We start from the raw sequence: 21950 nt of genomic DNA on the forward strand, positions 1-21950 counted from the left end.
GCCACTTCCCCTTGCCGTACGCGACGCTTCCTACAGTTTGTATATGCGAAAGAGGGGATGTCACTGTACAATATCATTTCTAGGAACCGGATCGAACACCTCGATGATGGGGGGTCAGCCTATAAAAAACTAATATTATCAAATATTGTTGACCCATGGATTTCCTAGACAAATGACTGTTTCACAACCAAAAATTTATATATATCACATTTTGAAAGCAGCTTCGGTGATGAGACAGAGTCAACGATGCTATATCTTTTCCGTGAAATTGGAGGCATTGGTGGACATATGGTGTGCGATTATAAATATACGAGTGCATAGGAAGTGAGTTTTTTTACGCACTTATAGAGAAATACACAAAATGCGCATTACATGGAAAAATGTATCGATTATCTAAAGTAAGGTATGCTTTAACAAATAAGTGAAACTAATCTTTGCTACGGTTTATTAATGTAATAATTTATAATATTAATAAATCTTTGCTCTTGTATTTCTTTTTTGTGAATAGGGCGAGAGTCAATGACTTTGTATGTTTTCTTAAATTTGAAAGACCTATCGAATGATATTGAAAATAAATCATAGGGAAAATACGTCTACGCTTTGGTTCCATTTGTATAGTTGCATTTATACAAATGTTGGGTTTGCATAAATATTTGTAATTTACTGATGATTTATGTAACAAAATAAAATAAATAGAGAACGTAGAATAAAATCTTTTCATTTAGACCTTGGTTTTCGAGAGAATCGATTTTGGTATTCTTGATAAAATTTTTCTTTGTGCTTTGTTGAATTTGTACATTGTTGAATCTAATAATCTAATAATTTATAAAAGTCGCGTAGGCATTCTAAATATAGAAACAATGGTGTTACTGTACCGTATTGTATGCATATAATTACGTATGTAAGTGTATGCATACTATTGCATACGCAGCTAACTTTCAAAGTCTGTTTTTGCATAAGAAATCATCTGCCCACTCCACAAACCTTCCAAAATCAATTTTCTTAAAACCTAGATAAGTTTTAGATGAAAAAAACTTTATTCTACATTTTTGGTGAAATGATTTCCTGTTTGTTCTATAAATTTCATCTCACTTACAAATGCATACATACTTAGCAGATTTTCAAAATCAATTTGAAAGACAAACTCCAATTTTTTTTATTTCTATTCTGCATATTTTGGATCCACTTCTTATTATACAAGACTTGATCCGAGCAATGATTGGCTTATGACGATTCAAATTTTCTTTTGTTTATTGACTGTGGTAAATTCTTATTATTTTTCGTAATCCTTAATGTATTGCATATGTATTATATTTTCTATCTTTTATTTATTTTTGGATAAGGTAGCGTTTATACAAGACTTTACTTTGAGCCATATCTTGAGCATTTAGGAGGCAGGGGTGTTAAATTTGGCGTAAGTCAATATTACATAAAGGTTATTTGAAATAATAAATGCTTATGATAATTAGATTGGTTTGCTTGTTACCCAAGAAATAAAGAATACCTAGATTAATTGCCAATTATTTAACAAAAATTTATTCAACACACGCAAGCTTTTTTCTGAGAAAGTTTGTTACTGACATTTTACATTTTTCTGTAATGTTATACATATTGTTATTTATTTTATTTTCTGTTATATATAGGCATGACATTTCGCGTTAGCGATGATAAGCTATAATCGTTCTGCGCAGTACAAGGATTAAAAGAGATTAATTTTATTCCGACAGAAAAACTCACAGAGGAACACTGTGAGGTCTTAGACGAAATAGTTTATAGTAAGGTTGTACAGGTGGACATTCGAATAGAATATTCCAACTTCCAATAAAAACCAGAAACTGTTTTAAACAAGTTTTACGAAGTGTAATTTAGAAGGAGTATTACATTGACATGTATAAACATCTATTTGTATGTAACAATACAGATTGCCGAATTTTCTGAACTAGAGATACCAGAACCTTTCGGAAAACCCAATCCCTGACGTCAGTTCAGGTGTCGCCCTGTCCTTGCCAAAAGAAGCTGCAACAAGGGCATATAATAGAGTTGTCGTAACACTCAGGACGCTGTTAATTAAAAAATTAACATTTTCAAGGTATCAGCGTGCATTCAAACCAGTGCATGTGAGGTAAACCTTCGGTAGTCGGAGAAAAACATTCATCGGACATTTTTCAATATTTCGATAGATATCATGCAATAGCAAAAACAAACAAACCAGTCAAACACTTTATCACACATTCAAACTCCAGAGCGTTATCTCCACTGAAACAACAACGACGAAATTTTTGTAGCTGCTTCATATTTCTTGGAAAAGTCACCACTTGTTATCGAATGTTTCTCCAAACTTCTTTGTGTTTCTATATTTTCTTTTATATTTAATATAAATATATATATATAATATAAATATATATATATAATATAAATATATATATAATATAAATATATATATAATATAAATATATATATGTTTATATATATATATTTCCAAATAGTGAAATTGAATTATAAAGCCTCAATTTATTTATCTTTATTGGGTAATGACACTACACAATTTTTAATAATCTGCCAAATATGAATTAAGTTCATGCGTCATATATCAGTGGATTTCCCAACAAAAATGTGCGATAAAGGGGAAGCCATAAACGCTCATTGTATCTTATTATTTTAGTAACATAATAAGAATATCACATAGCTTTTAATGTTTCGTAGAACATCAACTAATTTTGTGGTTTAACTGTGTGCTTAACTTCTCCACGTAACTGACCATAAGGGTCGAATTGTAAACATCTAAATTGTATTTCTAAATTATTACATACATAAATCATTATATTAATGATTTTCAGAATAAAAAATTAATTTACAGTGAGAATTGAGTCGTAAATCCTTAAAAAGAAATTCAATCGTATTATGTATATCCCGCTACAATATCTTAATCTTTTGTAATAATAACGCCACACACTTTTTGGTAATCTCTGACACATAATTTGATTTTATTAAAGAATTTTCCTAATGAATGATATTTGGCAAATTATATAATTCAATTTCCTAAAAAATGAAGCCTTCGATCCAATTTTATTATTTTTGATTTTGACAGACTGAATTTTCACATTGCATCTTTAAGTTACTGTTTTACATTAATAATCTGTCTCTCACCTCTATATAAACAGACAATTTTGGAATAATAAATACGATTTGTTTGAATAGCTAATACACTTGAAAAAGCATAAGGTAACCGTAGATGTGGGTTTACCCAAGGGTGGATTTAAAAGAAGGGTCATTGCTGGAATCGTATTTATCATCCTTTTCAATAGTAGCAAGTCATTTTTTCGAGAAATAAATACTTAAAGTGAGGAATCATGTCACCTTATATGTACTTATAAATTTTTCTAATATCAATTCAGCAGTGAAAACAAGATATCATGATTAAACTGTAATACATCCAATAGATATGGTCATATATGAGTGAGCTATCTTCTTGGAGAAACTAATTCTGAGATTTTGATTAATATCATGTGCCAATGACGCATTTGAAAACAAAAGATCTGCCAGAATTTTATTCAATGACGTTTTTCAGTCGAAAAAATAACCGCGAGCCGGTGTTTCTCAGAGAGTCTGATTTCTTTTATAAATAGAATAATATAAATGTCGAATTGAAGTATTATTATAAGAAAAGATGATATTTTATGAAAAAAAGATAAAGAAGGCTGCAAATAAGATCAAGTTTAATATTTGTTACATTATTATCGATTTAAAAAAGGTAGCAAGGTCATAAAAGAGCAAATATTATTTCGTCAGCCCCTTTTTGTTTGCAGCAAATAAAAGATATACGATCACTAGAATTGCGTGACCGGTAATAATATCCATACACGAAGGTTATATTTTTAGATAATAAGGTATACATATATATTTCAATTATATTTAAAAAAATAGTTCCATATTCCAGGTATTTTTCGTAATATAATATAAAGTATACCATTATATAAATTATATATAGTTTATACTACAAGTCTTAATATTATATTATAATTTAATTATAAATAACTATAATAAAATGTAATATCATAAATTAAATTTAATTTATTATTAATAGAGATGTGGGTTGCAACTTTTTAAAATTAGAAGGCTTCTAGAACTAAAAAAATTATCTTTATTTACCCTAAAAATTCTACAAAGACAATATTTTCCGTCATTTGGTGTACTACTATCTCGAAATTTTCTTAAATTTAATTTAATCGTTTTATCAAATTTGACTTTTAAAAAACCTATGGTCTAATTAGATTGTCATCCGAAAATTCTTTCATTTGATTAGTTGATAATTTATCAACTAATACCAGTAATAACTAATATTAATAAAACAACATGTTTGAAATAATCGCAGATGAACAATGTCATCGTTAATGAAATATTGAAATTCGCCAAGTCTGTAGTCCATTTTTTGTATTTAAAAAAATCTCTTAAATACGTACAAATCTGCAATCTACTCATAATTTATTAATGTTCTCCGATAAATACTGTCAAAATTGATAGTAGTTAACAGTTTATGCTCAGAATTAAACGTGAATGAATCTCTTTTGGACAGGTGACTAATTACACGTGATCGGGAAATTCGAACAATCGATGATTACGAGGATCATCGGAACGGAATCACGGGACTTCTTTTATTTTCAATTATGCATACCTATCCCATTAGATAGCGTTACATGATTTTATCCACGCGCCTCGAATTCAGCCGCAACAATCGACAAAACCGATAAGGATCACAAAGCCCGCAGGAAAGATTTTGCTGATAATTAATCGCCATTCATATAAATAGAAAATCGATTAGCACCACGTTCGCCTCTGTAACTGTGTCAGTATCTCTACCGTTAGTCACGCAAATGATTGTTTTCTTTTTCCTCAGGCCAGAGGCAGCATAGGGTGCGCTATTTCAGAATGACTTTTTATTCAAATTAAAACTCATTTAAATACTATTCAATTTTAATCCCTTATTCGATTATTTGCCATTTATTCGTTCTTTCATTGGTTCTTCGAAATTTACTCATTTTTAACTTTTACATTATTGGTCGATATAGAAAGTTATATTAATACTTATAATGTATTATATAATATATTATATATTGATAATATTCACAATGATATACATAAAAACCTAAATTTAGGTAAACGTCCATAATCTAAAAATATAACCTCTTTCGGGCACTGATCGGAAGTCGTGTCACGAAATTTCACAATGCGTGGGACTAATTTGGAAAGTGACGATGCAAATTATGTGAAATCGTATTTGGCTTAGAAGGAACTTATGTACGTAATAAGAAACGAATGGCGAAGTTCTTCGTTTCGATGGAAGCTGTACAGTTTCGAGGAAGAAATTTGCATAGGAGGAAAAAAACATATGGAAAATGGTGCACTCTTGCGTATACTACAAAATATTATACGATAACAGAGCGTTGCACAACATAAAAGGAAAATCGTGTTTACACGAAAAAGGCAATCGACAAATATACGTACGTCAAGCGAGGACTGGATACAATTTCATTTGTTTAGTTTTAAAGAAGAGCTTGGGAATACCGAGTTTTATTATTACAGCGCTTGCACGGTGGTGATTAATCATGCTTCATAATCGATGAGAACGATTCATTATCGAAGCAGATTTCCAATCATACCGACCAAGGTGGGATATTTTTGAAAGATTATTTTATTTTTATTCCGGATCACGCCAGTGGATTTCGATGATTTATTCATTAAACACAAGCGACTGGTCATAGAAGAATATTGTGGACAATATTGAGATTATTGAAATTTTTGTTGTAATCTTGACCATGTAACAGTATAAAATATATCTGATATATGTAAGTAAATAATATCGTATAGTATATCTATTATAATATTATATTATTCATTTAGATTAATAATATAAATGTTACATATCATGTCTTGTCTTGATTTTTATAAACTTTCTCTGTATATTTATGATAATAATATACATGTATTTTAGGTATCATATAATATTTTTGATATAACTGAATATTTGTCAAGATAATAGATAGAATTTTACCAGAAATTTAGAATCACAGAGTGCATATTAGATGCAGAATTCAAATGCCAAGAAAGGTTAGATAGCATCTAAAGTTTTGTTTGTAACATTTACTTGGTCAAAATGACCTAGCTAAACTGATAAATCAAATCTGATTATACATGTAAGATATTTTGTGCATAATCTCTATGACATTTTTGATCAGATAATATGTATTCAGATGTATTATATAGTTATTGGAGAAGTATCAATATTTAAATGAACTGAGAAACTTCTTTGCTTCGGTTAAGAAATATAAATTAAGAAACAATCTTATATATATATATATTAGTAATCGCACATTTGATTTTATATAAATAATGCTGTAAATATTATTCGAGTTAAAATGAAACTAACCAAATTTTATACACCTATGTTTTTCAAATTAAGTGATAAAGCAAAGCTTTTAAGATGCTGTTTTCATTACATATAATACATACAAATTCTAAATATGATTAAGAGAAAGATACAGGAAAGAATAGAATAAGAAAATTTTGAAGGTCAAACATTAACCTTTTTCTCTTTAATTATTATGCAAAAGATGCGTTTGGCGACCTCTCTTCTACTAATACATATGCACGAGAACCTGTTGTTTTATAATCTACTTCGATAATATCCCTAAGACTTACTTGCTCTACTTGTACTGAAGATGCAAATTTATACGTATAAATAAGAAAGCTACGTAGCAGCAACTAGTTTCATATATAGAGGTTAAAAATATATATGAAGATATAGTACGCCAGTCATATAAAACATACGTTACTATGTTATCGTGTAAGTGGATGCGATATGAGACTGAAAAGAAAACATTACATAGAGGCCCCTTCCATCATAGGCAAATAATGCCGCTCGTTGATCGGTGCTATACTTACATATTTACCTGTAAGGCACATTCTCTTTTTATGGCTATATCGCCTTTACAGCTCGTTCACGCACTCTATCTTTATATCTCTATGGTTTCACACATATGTATGTATGTAACAATAAAAGAATTTTTCTGTTTACAATGTTCCATTTTTATCTAAAAAATTCCTGTTTTATATATGATCTAATCTACTATGACTTTAATTATTAATTTAGTATCATCTTAATTTAATTCTTTTTTATGGGCAAAGATAATATGGAATATTATTATTGAATAATATTATAATAATACAATCATTGAAATTCAATAATTGTACTACGATAAAAAATATATATATATATGTGTGTGTGTATATATATATATTATTACAATATGAATATCATCTATTGGTTATGTTATCTTTTGAATAAAAAGGTCTTTTTTAATGCTTGCATGAAATTTTTAAATTATTATTACCAAATTTTAATGCGATGGAAATCGTTTGACCGTTTTCAACTCAGTTTAATTTTCACTTCACTTTACGTCGTTACTCTCATGAGTACGTGCCTTTAAATTCGATAAATATATCACACTAGAATTTATTGATTTGTTCTGTCGTGTTACCATTGGACAACGTGTTAGCATCACGATTTTACAAAAGAACGAACCAATGAACGGACGTCGTTTCTATGTGTGCGTGGAACCTGCATGACGAGAAACGGAAACATTGCCCAGTCGCCCGTTTCCGTCTTCCCAGTGCCTGTCAGCCATTACTACTCTGCTCGCCGGGTCTTGCAGGGTAAGTTCGCCCGAATATTCTTAGCTTTTTTTCATTCGAATACTTTTGTCATTCAGCATAAGATTATTACGAAATAAATATATTCGTTCATATTTTCGTTTTATTAGTTTTCTTGTATAATAATTTTTTATCGCAGGTATAACTGGTACAACTGACATAGTTCCCGAAAAATCGAAGATCGTTCTTACGGGACTGATAGTGTGTCAGCAGATTCTTCCGAACTTTTGCCGAAATGTATAACAACAGTTATTCAAATCGTACCAGGTACGTTACATTAAATTCTGCCTTTTAAACGTGCAATATGACAATACCATACGTTGTGAAATGTTGAAACTGGAGAAATTTTTTTTTTTTGCGACATGGTGTTCACCATTTTGTTCTTGGATATTCTCGACCGCAGCTTTTGCCGAATCGCTTAATTATGAGTCGAATTAACAATCCCGTATCTTATGAAAATTCATTATTCCGAAACATGGTAGAACGAAATTTGCGTACGTTAAAGATGTATTGTATTATTTTTTAATAAAATTAAATGCAACATAAAAAAATAAAATGGCGCTGTCATTATCTAATGGAAAGATACTGACAATCGTAAAATTAAAGAATAAAAATTATTTTTGTAATAATATGTATTACCTGATATCCTTGTATCAAGCCACCATCTTATTGATTTTTATATCAGACTGCTATCTTGTTACATATGCTTCATACAATGAAGCACATTAATATTGGCACACTTTTTATAACAAAATAACATTTTAAGAATTGGATCAAACGACTTGAATTTTTTGGAGAAATTAGGATTAGTTTACTAGATAAGGTGCCAAAAAAAATTTTGAAATAGTTGCAATTAGTAGAAATCGCGAAGAAACAAGTAAAGTTTGCTTTCCGCAAATTTTTTATGTGATTCTGTAATGAAAATTTAAACAGTACGTTTTGTAAATTCTTGTCAGTTATATACATGTTGAAGATTTCATTGAAATGAGTAACGTTGCTATGAGCTACAAACGGTTAAAGGTCGCAATTTTTCACGACTTTCGTTCTATAACTGTAATAAATCTACGTTCTTACACCTTTTGATGCCTATGGCTTGTTTCTGTATCAATCGACTTCGATGAAATTTTTAGTATGTGTAAAGCTGAAATAAATCTATAAAACGTATATTTTAAATTTTCATTATAAACTCAGATAAAAAGATTGTAAAAAGCGGCCTTTACTATTTTTTTCGCGGTTTCGATCAGTTGGAATCTTTTCAAAATTTTTGTACACTTCATCTAATGAATTAATCCCTTTAACTTCCCAAAAATCTCAAATTATATAAAACCTCAGAAAGTTATTATGTTTTAAAAGGTTTTAATTGAGTTTAAGCTGATGCTTACACTATCATATATAAGTTTTTAGACACCTCTAAATTATTAAAAATATGTGAAGTATGTTTCAAATGAAGCTCTTCAATCTAATTTTTACTTGTGATATTATCTCAGCTAGCCATATACAGTTAATAGATATTGATAAAAACAACAGTTAATGTGTTTAGTATAAATAAAAAAACAATAATTGAAGGCGCAAGAAAGTTGTTTCTATGGAAATACTTCAGTTAAGTGACTTAAGTGTGTCTGTTTGTTGAGATGTTAAAATGATTGGAATATGTGTTTCCAACCATGTTCTGAAAATTTTTATAGACTATATAGTGTAACTTATTTGTTAAAGATAAATATGAAACTTGATTAATGCAATATATTCCTTTGTCTTAGTATCCTTTTTAATTTACTTTACTTTACATTTTTTGTTAAGTTTAGTTTACTTTTTTAAATTTAGCACAACATCTGATCTCAGCTGTAGCAAGATGTAACAATTAACAGCAGAAAAATAATCTTGAAAATGTAGTGAAAATATCAGTGTTTTGGTTGGACTGCACCAAATGTCCAAATATTCCTGCATAGTAGTGTATATTCATTGTATATTTCATATTGAATATCATTTATTATTCCATATCAATGGTTTATAAACTCATTATGTAGCGAATATTCAACATATGTTAAGAGACTGTTAATACCACTTGAAAATAATTAAAAAAAAAAATTAGTTACAGACCCAGGGGAAGTAGAGACTCTAGCAATCGTAATGGAGGAGGAACATATTGGAACAGTCAGCAGCAACAGAAAGAGAAGTCGCTTAAGAAACAAGTCCAAAGAAGAACTCCCGGAGATTCATTGAAGAAGCCTATATGGGATCTGGCTAAATTACCAGTGATCACAAAGAATTTATATATTCCACATATCAATGTTTTAAAAAGGTCAACCGATGAAGTTACCAAGTATCATATTGGTAAAGAAATCACTGTAAAAGGAAACAATACCCCTTCTCCAATTCAAGCGTTCGAAGAAAGTAACTTCCCAGATTATGTGATGGAAGAGATTAGAAAGCAGGGCTTCGCTGAACCAACAGCAATTCAGGCACAGGGCTGGCCAATAGCACTTAGTGGACGCGACTTGGTTGGAATTGCTCAAACAGGATCTGGCAAAACTCTAGCTGTACGTATTTTAATATAATTTATTTATATATACAAATTTTTAAAATATTTCAGTCTTCAAAATATTTCAGTCTTATAGTAATTATAATAACGTGTTTGATATTTCATTGTTTATTGAGTACATAATAATTAGTATAGTATTTGTATTTGTGAGATTTATAAGCTGACTATAATATTTAGTTATATAACACAAGTTAAAATAACTACAAAACCAATAGTTTTTCGATATAAGTAGATTAATAATTTCTTTATAGAGAATCTTGAGTATATTAAAAAATATTTGAATGTAACTGTGAAAAGAAATTGTTGTTTAACATAATATTTGTCCCTCCAAATCAAACAACTTATTCCTTTGACATTTTTGAGTATTGTAATGTTTCTGGTATTTTTTGGTACATTAAAAGTAACGAATATATCGCCTTGTAACAGAGTTAGTGGAATGTCCTGTATATATATATCAATTAAAATTTTTAATTTGGTACTATAAATCATAAAGGAAATAATATATAAGTATTAAAAAGGAAAGCATAGAACTTTATTTTGTTTAGGATTAAAATACTTTCTACAAGGTATTGAGGCAAAATGTTTTTAGTTAGATAAATGTTAAGATAATTTTGTTGTGGATATTTTTCAGTATATTTTACCAGCAACCGTACACATTAATAATCAACCACGTTTGAACCGGGGAGAGGGGCCGATCGTTTTAATACTTGCCCCAACAAGAGAGTTAGCTCAGCAAATTCAATCCGTTGCTAGGGACTTTGGTTCCTCCTCGTGCATTCGTAACACTTGCATTTTCGGTGGTTCCCCGAAAGGACCTCAAGCTCGCGATTTAGAGCGCGGCGTTGAGATATGTATCGCAACTCCCGGTAGACTGATCGATTTCCTCGAGAAGGGAACCACGAACTTGCGTAGATGCACATATCTTGTATTGGATGAGGCAGATAGAATGTTGGATATGGGATTCGAGCCGCAAATTCGAAAGATCATTGAACAAATTAGACCTGATAGACAGGTATTGATGTGGTCCGCTACATGGCCCAAAGAAGTGCAAGCTTTGGCTGAAGATTTCCTCTCAGATTACATTCAAATTAATATAGGTTCTCTGACGTTGGCTGCCAATCACAATATTCGTCAGATCATAGAGATTTGTCAAGAGCACGAGAAAGAAACTAAACTTTCAGGTCTATTGAGAGAAATTGGCAAAGACAGAGGAAGCAAGATGATTATTTTCGTTGAAACGAAAAAAAAGGTGGACGACATCACCAAAGCTATTAAACGAGAGGGTTGGCCAGCTATCTCTATTCATGGTGACAAATCACAACCTGAAAGAGATTACGTGTTATCCGAGTTCAGAAACGGAAAAACAATGATCCTTGTTGCTACCGATGTTGCTGCTCGTGGCCTGGATGTCGAAGACGTAAAGTATGTAATTAATTTCGATTATCCGAACAGTTCTGAGGATTATATTCACCGAATAGGGAGAACCGGACGTTGTCAAAGTGCAGGTACAGCATATGCTTACTTTACGCCTAATAACGCTAGACAAGCGAAGGAACTGATTTCTGTTCTGGAAGAAGCTGGTCAGACGATAAACCCTCAACTGGCAGATTTAGCAAACTCGATAAAACCTGCGTATGGTAAGGGCCGCCAACGTTGGAGTCACTCTCGCTCTAATAAGGATAGTAGTTCAACTGGAAGTCCGCGAAACAATAGCAGCCCTATTTCAAACAATTGGCAGGCTCAACATGTTCAAAGTACTCAACATAATAATGGTAACAGTCAAGAGAGGACTGTTGTACGTCAACAAAATGCATACCAGACCAACCGCCAGAATACTTTCCAATCTAATTATCAGCAACACCAACAACAGTCACAGCAGCAACAACACCAACAACATCAGCAGCAACAACATCAACGACAATCGAATACTTATACCAACAGCTGTCAAACTAGCAATAGTTACCAAGCTGGCTATCAGAATGCAAATATACCTAGATACCATGGAAGAACAGGTGGTTTCCAAAGTAATCGTTACCATAATCGCCAGAATGCATACAGCACTAATCAAACAGCTGGAGGACAAAGCGTATATTCTATGCCACCTCCGTTCATGATGCCATCTGCTGGTGGACACACAGATTCAGGAATGCAGAGCCTTGTAAATAATAAGTTTTTCCAGACAAATCGTCCACCACCGAATACCGGGGCCTGCGCATACCAATCGATGGGATACAGCCAGTTCCAAGCTGTGCCGCCGTATACTTATCCTTATCCGCCTACACCGGTCCAGCAGTGACGCATTTCAAGGTATAAATCGGTAAGAGTGCAGGCTAAGTAAAAAATCGGATTTTCCTGTTTATATTGGACCCACTAAATATTACTATTTGTGTAGATGGTTGGGTCTCTTTTGAATATATCAGTACCATAATCTTTCTTCTTTTCTTTGTCATTATTATTTTTTTTCTGGAATAGTGCCGGTTAAAACTTATAACGAAAAATAAATTACTTGAGATTATTTCAAAGGAAGAGAGAACGTAGATAGAGATAGTATAGTCGAATAATTTATTGTTCTTTATTGGTGAATATAAAAATTGAAATAATACTGCGAAACGTTCCAAAGAATAAGAAAAAAGAAAAATTGAAAAAATTAATTATTACGAATCGGTAATCCACGAGGCACATTCCAGTTGAGTTCTTTGAAGTAGTAGTAGTTATTTAGCAATGATACATTGATATAATTAATACTGGATGTAGAATATGACCAGCAAATATAGGCTTCTTGTAGCTATGGTCATATCCTTAAGAAAAGTAATTAATCTTCTTGCGATAAAACTATGTAAACGTCATTTAATGCTTTCCCGAAATGCACGAAACGTATAGAAGGGGCGTGGGTTAACGTTTTCATATTTGATAATTTATTTATATTTTGCATATATATATATATATACGTATGTACAGGCAACGCTCTTCAAAATGTAAGGCCTTTTGCATAAAAATTAAGCCGTACACCCGTTTTTACAAAGCACACGACAAATATAAAGAAACATCGTGTCCTCTGTTCTGTAATGAGACCGGGTGTTTTGTGTCTCTTTGATAATAGAGGGTGAAATGGTTAAATCTCATCAAAATTAAAGAACTTTGATGAACGATAAATCCCAGCATAATTATATAGCGTACAAAAGTGAGTACTTCGAGATTTATCCTGGACACCGGTGTCTTTGGAACAAATTCAAAGTGTGAAACCGGTAACGGGTAAGAGAAAGGAAAACTTGGGCTTTAGGAGACAACTTAAATTAAGCATGTAGTCACAATGGCTGTGTACCTCGGCGCAAAGTTTGATACCTTATTTTTATAATATATATCGAAAGTAATTTGTTGTTAAACCAACGAATGATTATACGAAGATAAAAAAAAAGTAAGAGAAACATTGTTGTTTGATGTTTATGCAATTGGCCACTGAGTGGTCTTGTCCTTGCGCGACCGTGTACAATGTATAGGTGCACGCGCCAGGCTGACCGCGAATCGAATAAAATTTAGTTGTACCTGTTTTTTAGTTCGTGCTCACTGAAATTATTGCTATTTTTTAGGGAATGATTCAAACTATCCGAGAGACATTTTTCTATCGAAACGTTCAAGCTATAAAATGTAATGCGCTGCCGTGAACGTATGTATATTGAACAAAGAAACGCGTGACGAAAGAGTTTTTAACTTATATATATGGTAACGATCCATGTGTTGTATATGTATATCGCTATGGCCATTACGAAGTGACCCTCGAGAAAATTTCATGTGGTATATGAAGGATGCGAGAAAAATGAAAATATAAATTCATGCCGTGATAGAAGGCACGAAACCGTTTATCGACAGCGCATAGCGAATTTTTTGCGGGCCTCCAGATTACTCTGTACACGTCACTACTCGAACAAACGAATAGCAAAGAAACTAAAAAAAGAGCCAACAGAGAAGAATGCAAGACTCGAAATATACACTCGAGCAAGGACTCGTTTGCGAACGACATTATTGTGATAATTATACGTAACGCTTTCGTGAAACGGTCTCACAGTTCGTTACTTAATTACGCACAGTAGAAAATGTTGTGAAGCAGTACGTGTGCACAATACCATTTTCCGGTTGATTCACAAAAAACCGCGCGTCACACGCATACTTCAAGCGGATTTTGCTCGATAAAAGAGATTGAGAAAAAAAACTCTGTCGATTCGTTTCTAGGTTTCCACGTGGTAGTCTTTATATTCTTCTTTTGCTGAGCCGATAAATCGAATACATTTAAAATGTTGTTTGTGGTGGGGTCGCGAGCAGAAGTTAGGCATTCGCGGTATATTGTTTGTATTTGCCCTTTTGAACATTGTGAATGCTTACGCTCCTACTGTGTTGATCTGACTGCAACACATTGCGGTGTCAGAATGAATAGTGATATAAATAATAGGAAGCGTATGCTACGAGTATTAGACAATTCTGAATACTCATACATTGCGTACGCCCTCTATTAAATCATCTATCGCTTTGAATTTTTCTTCGAATCTATCTTTTCGTCACAATTGGTCAGGAAGATACTAACATTTCTTTTTTTCAGAGATTATAGTTTCGTTGTGAAGTTAGAATATATAGTCTACTCCAAATAGCAGACATTATCTTAGTGCAACTGTACATCTTGGAATTCCATTATATTGCAAGCGATGTATCTTTCATGCATTTACCAATTACTGAGGCTTTTAGATACACTTTGTGATCTATGAGAATTTAATAGATGAATTGAAGTTATGTTTTATTTATTAATATTTCTTTTTTTTTTTTTCAATCTAAGTTTTTAAACTTTCACTATCTCCTGAGTCAATCAAAGAAGGTAGTTGGGTTGTTGGAGAGCAGAAAGGCTGCTATAAGTTCAAGACACTCATTCAACCAGATGAGAATTACACTCTGTTCGAGTAACTCTTCCGTAACTCTGGTTTAAAACTTATCAGAATCTTACATTCTCTGAGGGCAGCAATATTATAACATGGCTGTTCTCTATTCCAATAGTGTAGACTTCTAAATGTTTCAGAAAGCCTCAGAATTGTAACCCTTTCAGCTGTGCTGCATTTGTTTCCATAAATTAAGATGAGATGAAAGCGAGAATGAAAATCGATGACTGAATGAAATTCGAATATGCATATCTTTTCTACAACCTTTCTTAAAAATTTTTATGTTATACTTGGCTCGAAGTACAAACGAAGTGGACACAGGACAAACACCGAACATTGGGCAGCAAAGGGTTCATATCTTTTACATTTCAATTGACAGTAACGTAAGAAACTTTGCGTTTTTATGTTTCTTCCGAACAAAGCAAACATTTTAGCGAAATGCAGCTTGCATTTTGAAAATTGATAGTGGGTGTACGCGTAGCTCTGTGATATGTAAGATGTAGCATATTTATAGATCTACCTATCGCGCATCACAATTAAAATAAGGAACGTATCTTATCAGTTTTATACATGGTATACAAATCATGTGATCCTAAATGACGTGTACTGCGAGAGCTCGCTGTCTACTTTAAGGGAAGAGGAACGAAAGTTGTTAGGAAAAAACGAAAGATCAGTATTCCTTTTATTCTTTTATTTTTTGCGTTTGCCGTGTGAATTCGTGTATTGTCAGGGTAAAGAACAGATAGAAAGGGATTGGAAGATTGGAAAACTTCTATTATTTCTGAGCGTTCTATTCATAAATATCTTAAGTCTTATTTTTTCGTTTCATTATGTAGTCCGACAATTTCATCTCCTACGCGATTATATAAAAGCGTAAACATGATGTTTTTCGTGTTTCTTTTTTTTTCTCAATTATCGTGAAACTGTTTCTTTTTATTTTGTATGTCTGTTTGTTAAGATATAGTCTTCTAATACTTACGTGTTTGTTGCTAGCAAAGAAGTCCGTGAAACTTCAGTACTGCTCAGCTATGAATATTTTTGTTAATTTTTCTTTTGTACTTGTTTTTTTATTATTTACTTTAATGAACAATTATAAATCTTATGCTCACTTGTATTCGTACTAAGTTCAGTGCCACGGGGACTGTTAAAAAATGGATGCGTATTTTTCGCATGGTAGGGCATGCAGTATAATTTTACTTCTAGGGAGCAAAATCGAATCTTCGAATTATTACTTTCTTCCTACTAGTCGACGACAATTATTCATTCTTTCTTTTTTGTATTATAATTTCGTTTCGACGCGTTGTTAGGGAACGTCCATTGAATCGTACTTTTATCGTAACTTCTAACGAGATCCAGTCATCTTTAGTTAATACCGAGAGATTCCCCGTAAAGATCTTGCTCCTTTTATTGTTATAAACATGGAAGAGCATAAAAGGAACTTTCATAAAGTGTTCCATAAACTCTTGCAATATCGATGAACTCGAACGTCTCGGTCTAGGATATATTTCTAATAAACCGTATATATTTTTTTAATAAATCACCAACGATGATGATAAACGCCGAACGAAGGTGTGGGTGGGTGAAGAGTGGTTTTTCAAAAATATCTGTGACGCGCCTTCCGTCTGTTAATCAAGGACGAAAGGGTTCGGAAACGACATATTCTCGTGGAATCTTCACGTTTGCATTAAGCACTCCGATCCAGATTATGCTAGTTGATCGAACTTGCAATTTTTTTTATCTGTTCGCGTACTAATATATTGTTTTTTCCCCTCAACAAAAAGGAAAACAAAAAAAAAGGATCAACGAAACAATAATTGGCACAATGTTCTCCACGCAAATACAAGCCGACGAATGAACGATTAATGTCGTCGAGTTTTCTGTGCCGTACGATCGTTGATGATACTAACACATAGCCTCGGGAACATGAGTACCTTTTTAATGATTAATGCTGAACGCTGTGATATCGCGTACATAAACATTTTTATTATTATAAACATAAATGTGCATATTATAATGTTAAACAACAAAAAAATGAAGAAGAGTACTATTCTCCTTTATATGTGAAGACTGAATCTCGCCAACTTATACACAGGTTTAGCAGCCGCAGATACGTTCGTATACTATGTAGACTACAGATAGACTATTTGTACATTATTAATTATAACAATATGTTTTACGTCGGTAGTGCCGTATGGGGACGGTACTATTATGTTATAGTTCGATAACGGGTGCGTGTTCGTATTGTGCATTTTCTTTTCATATCGAGAATTAATTAATCTTCGGTGTTTCATGATGAGAAATTCGCCAGATATTTCGCGTTTACGTTTCGTAGGTGTTGGAATAGTTGCACGAATCTGGTTTCCTATTTTTCTTTCTTCTGTATTTTGCGATTTTCGTCTCTCGATTCGAATCGAAGAAAAGATTCGATCAAGAAAAGGAAAAAACAAGAAGAAAAATCGTTTATTTGATTTCTAACGATTGCTTGCCACGTTTCGCTTCTTTTCGATTTATCAATTAGATCGTTCGTGAAATAAAAAGGGACATTACAACAACAACAATACAATCCGTTTCATGATAGTTCCTATATTGCATTCTTCTTTGTAACGTGAATGAATTGCAGCTTAAATTTTGCTAAGATGAGTCAAACAATTATTTTCCCACATTTTATCTGCGTATCGTTCTGTTTGGTTAGAGAAACAAAGCTAAACTTGCGAATATTTTATTGGTGTAGTCACATGTGTGCATTGCCAAGTCTGTAATTATTTCTGCGACTATGTCACGGTCGTTGCCGTAACATTACCATTACCTTTCATCAATTTCTCGAGAAATGTACTACCTAAAAATTGATGATCGTTCGTTGACGACGATTCCATGTCATGGGTCAATCTTATGCTCGAAAAATATTTTTCTTCCGCTATGTAAGTTCCAAAATAATTCTATCTCGAAATGGAGAAGCGAATACGATATTAAGATTAATTTTAGGAAAACTAAATTTATATCATTAGTCTCATTATTTATCTGTAATATTAATGTGTTTTTGTTTTGTTGATGTTGTGAAATATGCGTGAAAAATGATTAATTGTTTCTTATGAAAAGTGATACCGTTCACTGTATAAACGGTAATATTGTTTGTTTGTTTCCTTTTTTTTTTCTTTAACTTTAATAGTAATAAATTTAGTTTCTTTTCTAATGTCGAATGTAGACTTGTTAGTGTATGCATGAGTGTCGAACACTGCACACTGCACGACAACAAAATTTACTGTGCAAGCTTTTACGAAACTGTGTGATGTAAATACAGTTTACGATCCAGATATTTATCATTTTTAAAAAATGCGTCTTTTAATGGTGGTACATATTTAAGCCTGGGCTATTTAAAACAACGGGAAAAACACGGTACCTTCAATCGATCTTAATGTGTGCTGAGATCTTCGAATCAACAAATCTTATACATCTCGTCTAAATTACGATGATTCCATTAGAGAAACGTGTACTGAGATTATCGATCAGTAAGTGAGTGCACAGAATAACGTTAAAAATTTATGTGATGGTGTACACTGTACGAATTGATTTCTTAATTTATGTATCATGTCCTAATGTTTTGTGAAGATTACAAAATATTTGTTAGATCTGCGTACACCTGTTCCATAATTATTATGCTAGTGTTTTGTATATGTGTATTCAGCTTTTGTAATTACTTGCTGAACAACCAAGTAATTATAAAAGAAATTGTCTCTCTTTTTCATGTACATTTAACCCTTTTACTGGAAATCATTGAAATTACTAACATATTAAAAATTACCTGTTTCATTGAGAAAGTAATAGTTATTTATTGTGTTTTAATAACTCATGACAATTTACTAACTAAAGATTTAGAATATTCAACAAATTAATTTATATATTAATAATACAGTAATGTATACATATATATATATATATTACGTAACAAACATTAAAAATTCCTTAGTATTTCATAGTAAAAGACTTCATAAATTAAATATATCAGGCAAAGGGTTAAATTTTTCAAATGATTTCGATTCCAATGTAAATGTAATTCATTGTTTTCTTTTGTGTGCAAATGTTCGCATTTTTCATGATTGTTCTCAGAGTAGTGAAACAAATACGAATCCGTCGTACTTCGTCTTTCTGAAAGCGCGTAATATTTCGTATTCTATATATTGCCAAACTTATTCTTGGAGTTGAAAATTGTTCAAATATGAGGATTCGAATATAGGTATAATTTGTGTGATATCACCAATGGTACTAAGCACTTATTTCTTCCAGCGAATCGTAAAAAACGAAAAATGATCCTCTCATAGGGACGTGAAGCGCATCGAGACGATATTAAGAAAAAAAAACATTAAAGATGTTATAGGAATTAACGTGATCGTTGCGAGGAAACGCAGTTACAGCACGGTAGACTTCCTGTTGTTGTAATAGTTCATTTGTTGATGCGTTTGTTCTGAACGCCCATTAGGAAAAGAAAATGGTATTAAGAAAAGGAAAGAAAAAGCGAGTAGTTTGAAAAAATAAAATAAAAAACGCTAAGAAAAATATAATATGCTAAATTACGGAGAGAAAAACCGAGAAACTTGATAATCTAGTAACTTTAGTCGTTTCTACGAGATCAGGAAAAGTTAAGAGAATTTCAGACCGTCGATGATGTCAGGAATGGCGAACATTTAAAGAAAACAAAAAAAAAAGAACAAATAGGTATTCTGTTATTACGGCTTCATTGATTCATCACGCCTTACAATATGAAAGAGCTCGGCCAACTTTCATCAAGTGTGTATACAAGATTGCGAACACTCTTAGATCCGAAACAAAAACAAGAAAATAAAAACCGCTCCTTGGTCGTCCTCGAATAAATTAAGATAAGAGGAAGTGTTTGTTCTAGAATTGTTCGAACTGCAGCACAGAAGACGGCATACAACCGTGATTGCATTCTTGTTGAATATAAGGATATACGAAGGAGGCATGCAAGGATATATGTATATTTGCGTCAATTTTATGCGTAAAAAAGATACATTTATCAGTTCTTTATATAAATATAAATATATATAATATACTATATGTTTGTATATACAAAAATATACAGACATAGATTCTAAAAAGGAAAGAAGATATTCTATCAAAGCAATGCTGTCCATCAAAATTGGAGACACTACTTAATGCTTCTTTGTCTTTTGTGAAGGTTGTTACTAATGGACAAAGAAGCTAAATGTTTGTAATAGAGGATAATTATTCTTGTTAATACGTACTTGTTGTATATCTGCTTAGTGTAATAATATTAGAAATTTATACCATATGGTGTAATAGGAGACGAATAGGAGGAACGTGTTTTTTAAGTTATTGTATCTTTATTTTGGACAGCATTGTTTTCAAAGATAAACAAATGCCATAGAATATTCTGGACGAATGGAAAAAAGTGATCGCTTATCACGTTATTAACAGATTCACTGCTGCCTTATATTTCATAATTTTACTTTTGTACTGACTGTGTAAAAGTACATTCAAAGGAACTATCACAGTGTACACTTGCCATTATAAACTTGGCAGTGAATGTGTTAAAGATGACAAGTAATCTAGTCGGAATTATTCTGTCGTTAATTGTGAATCTTGGTAGGTGCAAAGATATATTGAAACTAATATCTTTTTTATAGTATAACAATATCGAAATATGATTTGAACATTGTTGTACGTAAACTATACTGGAAAAATGTTTTCGATTATTCAGATATATTTATTTTTAGAATTCTGACGCAAAAAAAAGGAAGAGAAACGAAGATCTCTAGCGTTTTGTACCGAATAATGTCCACACTCGACATGAAAATGTTATTTTAAAACGATATTTTAAGAAAACGAAAGGCACCCAGTATTAGCAGTACAACTAGAGAAACAAAGTTGTACGAATACTTCGTTATTATTTTGCTTGCTTTGTTCTATGTTGTCCTTCATTTTGGATCCATCGAGTGAACGCGGTAGAGATATTCGTCGTCTAATCGTATAAGCCGTTTTACTGCAGAATTACTAATTTTTACGACCAAAGAGAGGTAACACAAAAATTTTTCTCTTTTCTTTGTCCATGACACAACGGTTTAAAGTGGAAAGTAAATCAATAGTTATATGTAATGTGAATATCTTAATGCAATCATCAGTGAGTGATAGGAAGCAACTAACATTTGTTAAAAGTACCTTAGAATTAATTATTTTATGGATCGCTCCTGTTTAAATACAATTTATGGTTTCGCCTGTGTAGAAACAAGAAGAACAAAGAGCATACACAAATTATTTATATAAGGCAGCGTACAAGATGAACAATTTAAGGAAAATGTGGCATATGATATTAAATAATATTTCTGTATTCAGATTCTCTTCTGTAGGTTTCATTAAAGTGCATTTCTTGTATGTTACACAGTATTATGATAGAATGTAAGAATAAATACTGCAATAATAAACTGTTTGTTTCTCTGTCAATTTACGGAACTTATTTTAATATCCCGTTTAATTTCGTTAGAAAAAATTATTGCAATTGTCAATTAAATTAGCATCTTTCAATAATTCTGAGCTACGAAATTTATATGTTTTATTCTATTATAAATGGTATATGTCCGTCAGTTAGATATTATAATAACGGCAAGTTTCCCAGTAAAACATTAAAATTTCAACAAAAGTTTTGAGTCGTCAGCGTCATTGTGTAGGTACGCTGGTGAGAGAGAGCGTCGATCGAGGGTAACGTTAGGATCGCATTGGCAACATTGTTCGCCGCCTTGCCTATTCTCAAACTG

At 32.0% G+C, this 21950-nt stretch overlaps 1 protein-coding gene and 1 long non-coding RNA gene across 3 annotated transcripts; one reads left to right on the forward strand and one right to left on the reverse strand.

Annotated features, from left to right (window-relative positions):
* Window positions 1-130: 130 nt before the first annotated feature.
* LOC122569907 lies at window positions 131-7485 on the reverse strand. 2 transcript variants are annotated; one of them, XR_006317613.1, is made up of 3 exons: window positions 7389-7485; window positions 6697-7088; window positions 131-2016 (listed from the first exon to the last, which is right to left on the reverse strand). It is a non-coding gene; the product is annotated as an uncharacterized LOC122569907 (long non-coding RNA). The 2 variants fall into 2 exon arrangements; XR_006317614.1 differs by lacking the exon at window positions 131-2016 and adding an exon at window positions 4084-5806.
* Window positions 7486-7590: 105 nt separating this feature from the next.
* On the forward strand, window positions 7591-21639 carry LOC122569901 (DEAD-box ATP-dependent RNA helicase 20-like). The gene is made up of 4 exons (XM_043731543.1): window positions 7591-7710; window positions 7847-7974; window positions 9797-10244; window positions 10878-21639. Exons 2-4 carry the CDS (start codon window positions 7943-7945, stop codon window positions 12540-12542), a joined length of 2145 nt encoding a protein of 714 aa, XP_043587478.1. The 5' UTR covers window positions 7591-7710; window positions 7847-7942; the 3' UTR covers window positions 12543-21639.
* The last annotated feature ends 311 nt before the right edge of the window (window positions 21640-21950 follow it).

Source organism: Bombus pyrosoma, linkage group LG8 (assembly GCF_014825855.1).
Source record: "Bombus pyrosoma isolate SC7728 linkage group LG8, ASM1482585v1, whole genome shotgun sequence".
NCBI classification, from domain to species: domain Eukaryota; kingdom Metazoa; phylum Arthropoda; class Insecta; order Hymenoptera; family Apidae; genus Bombus; species Bombus pyrosoma.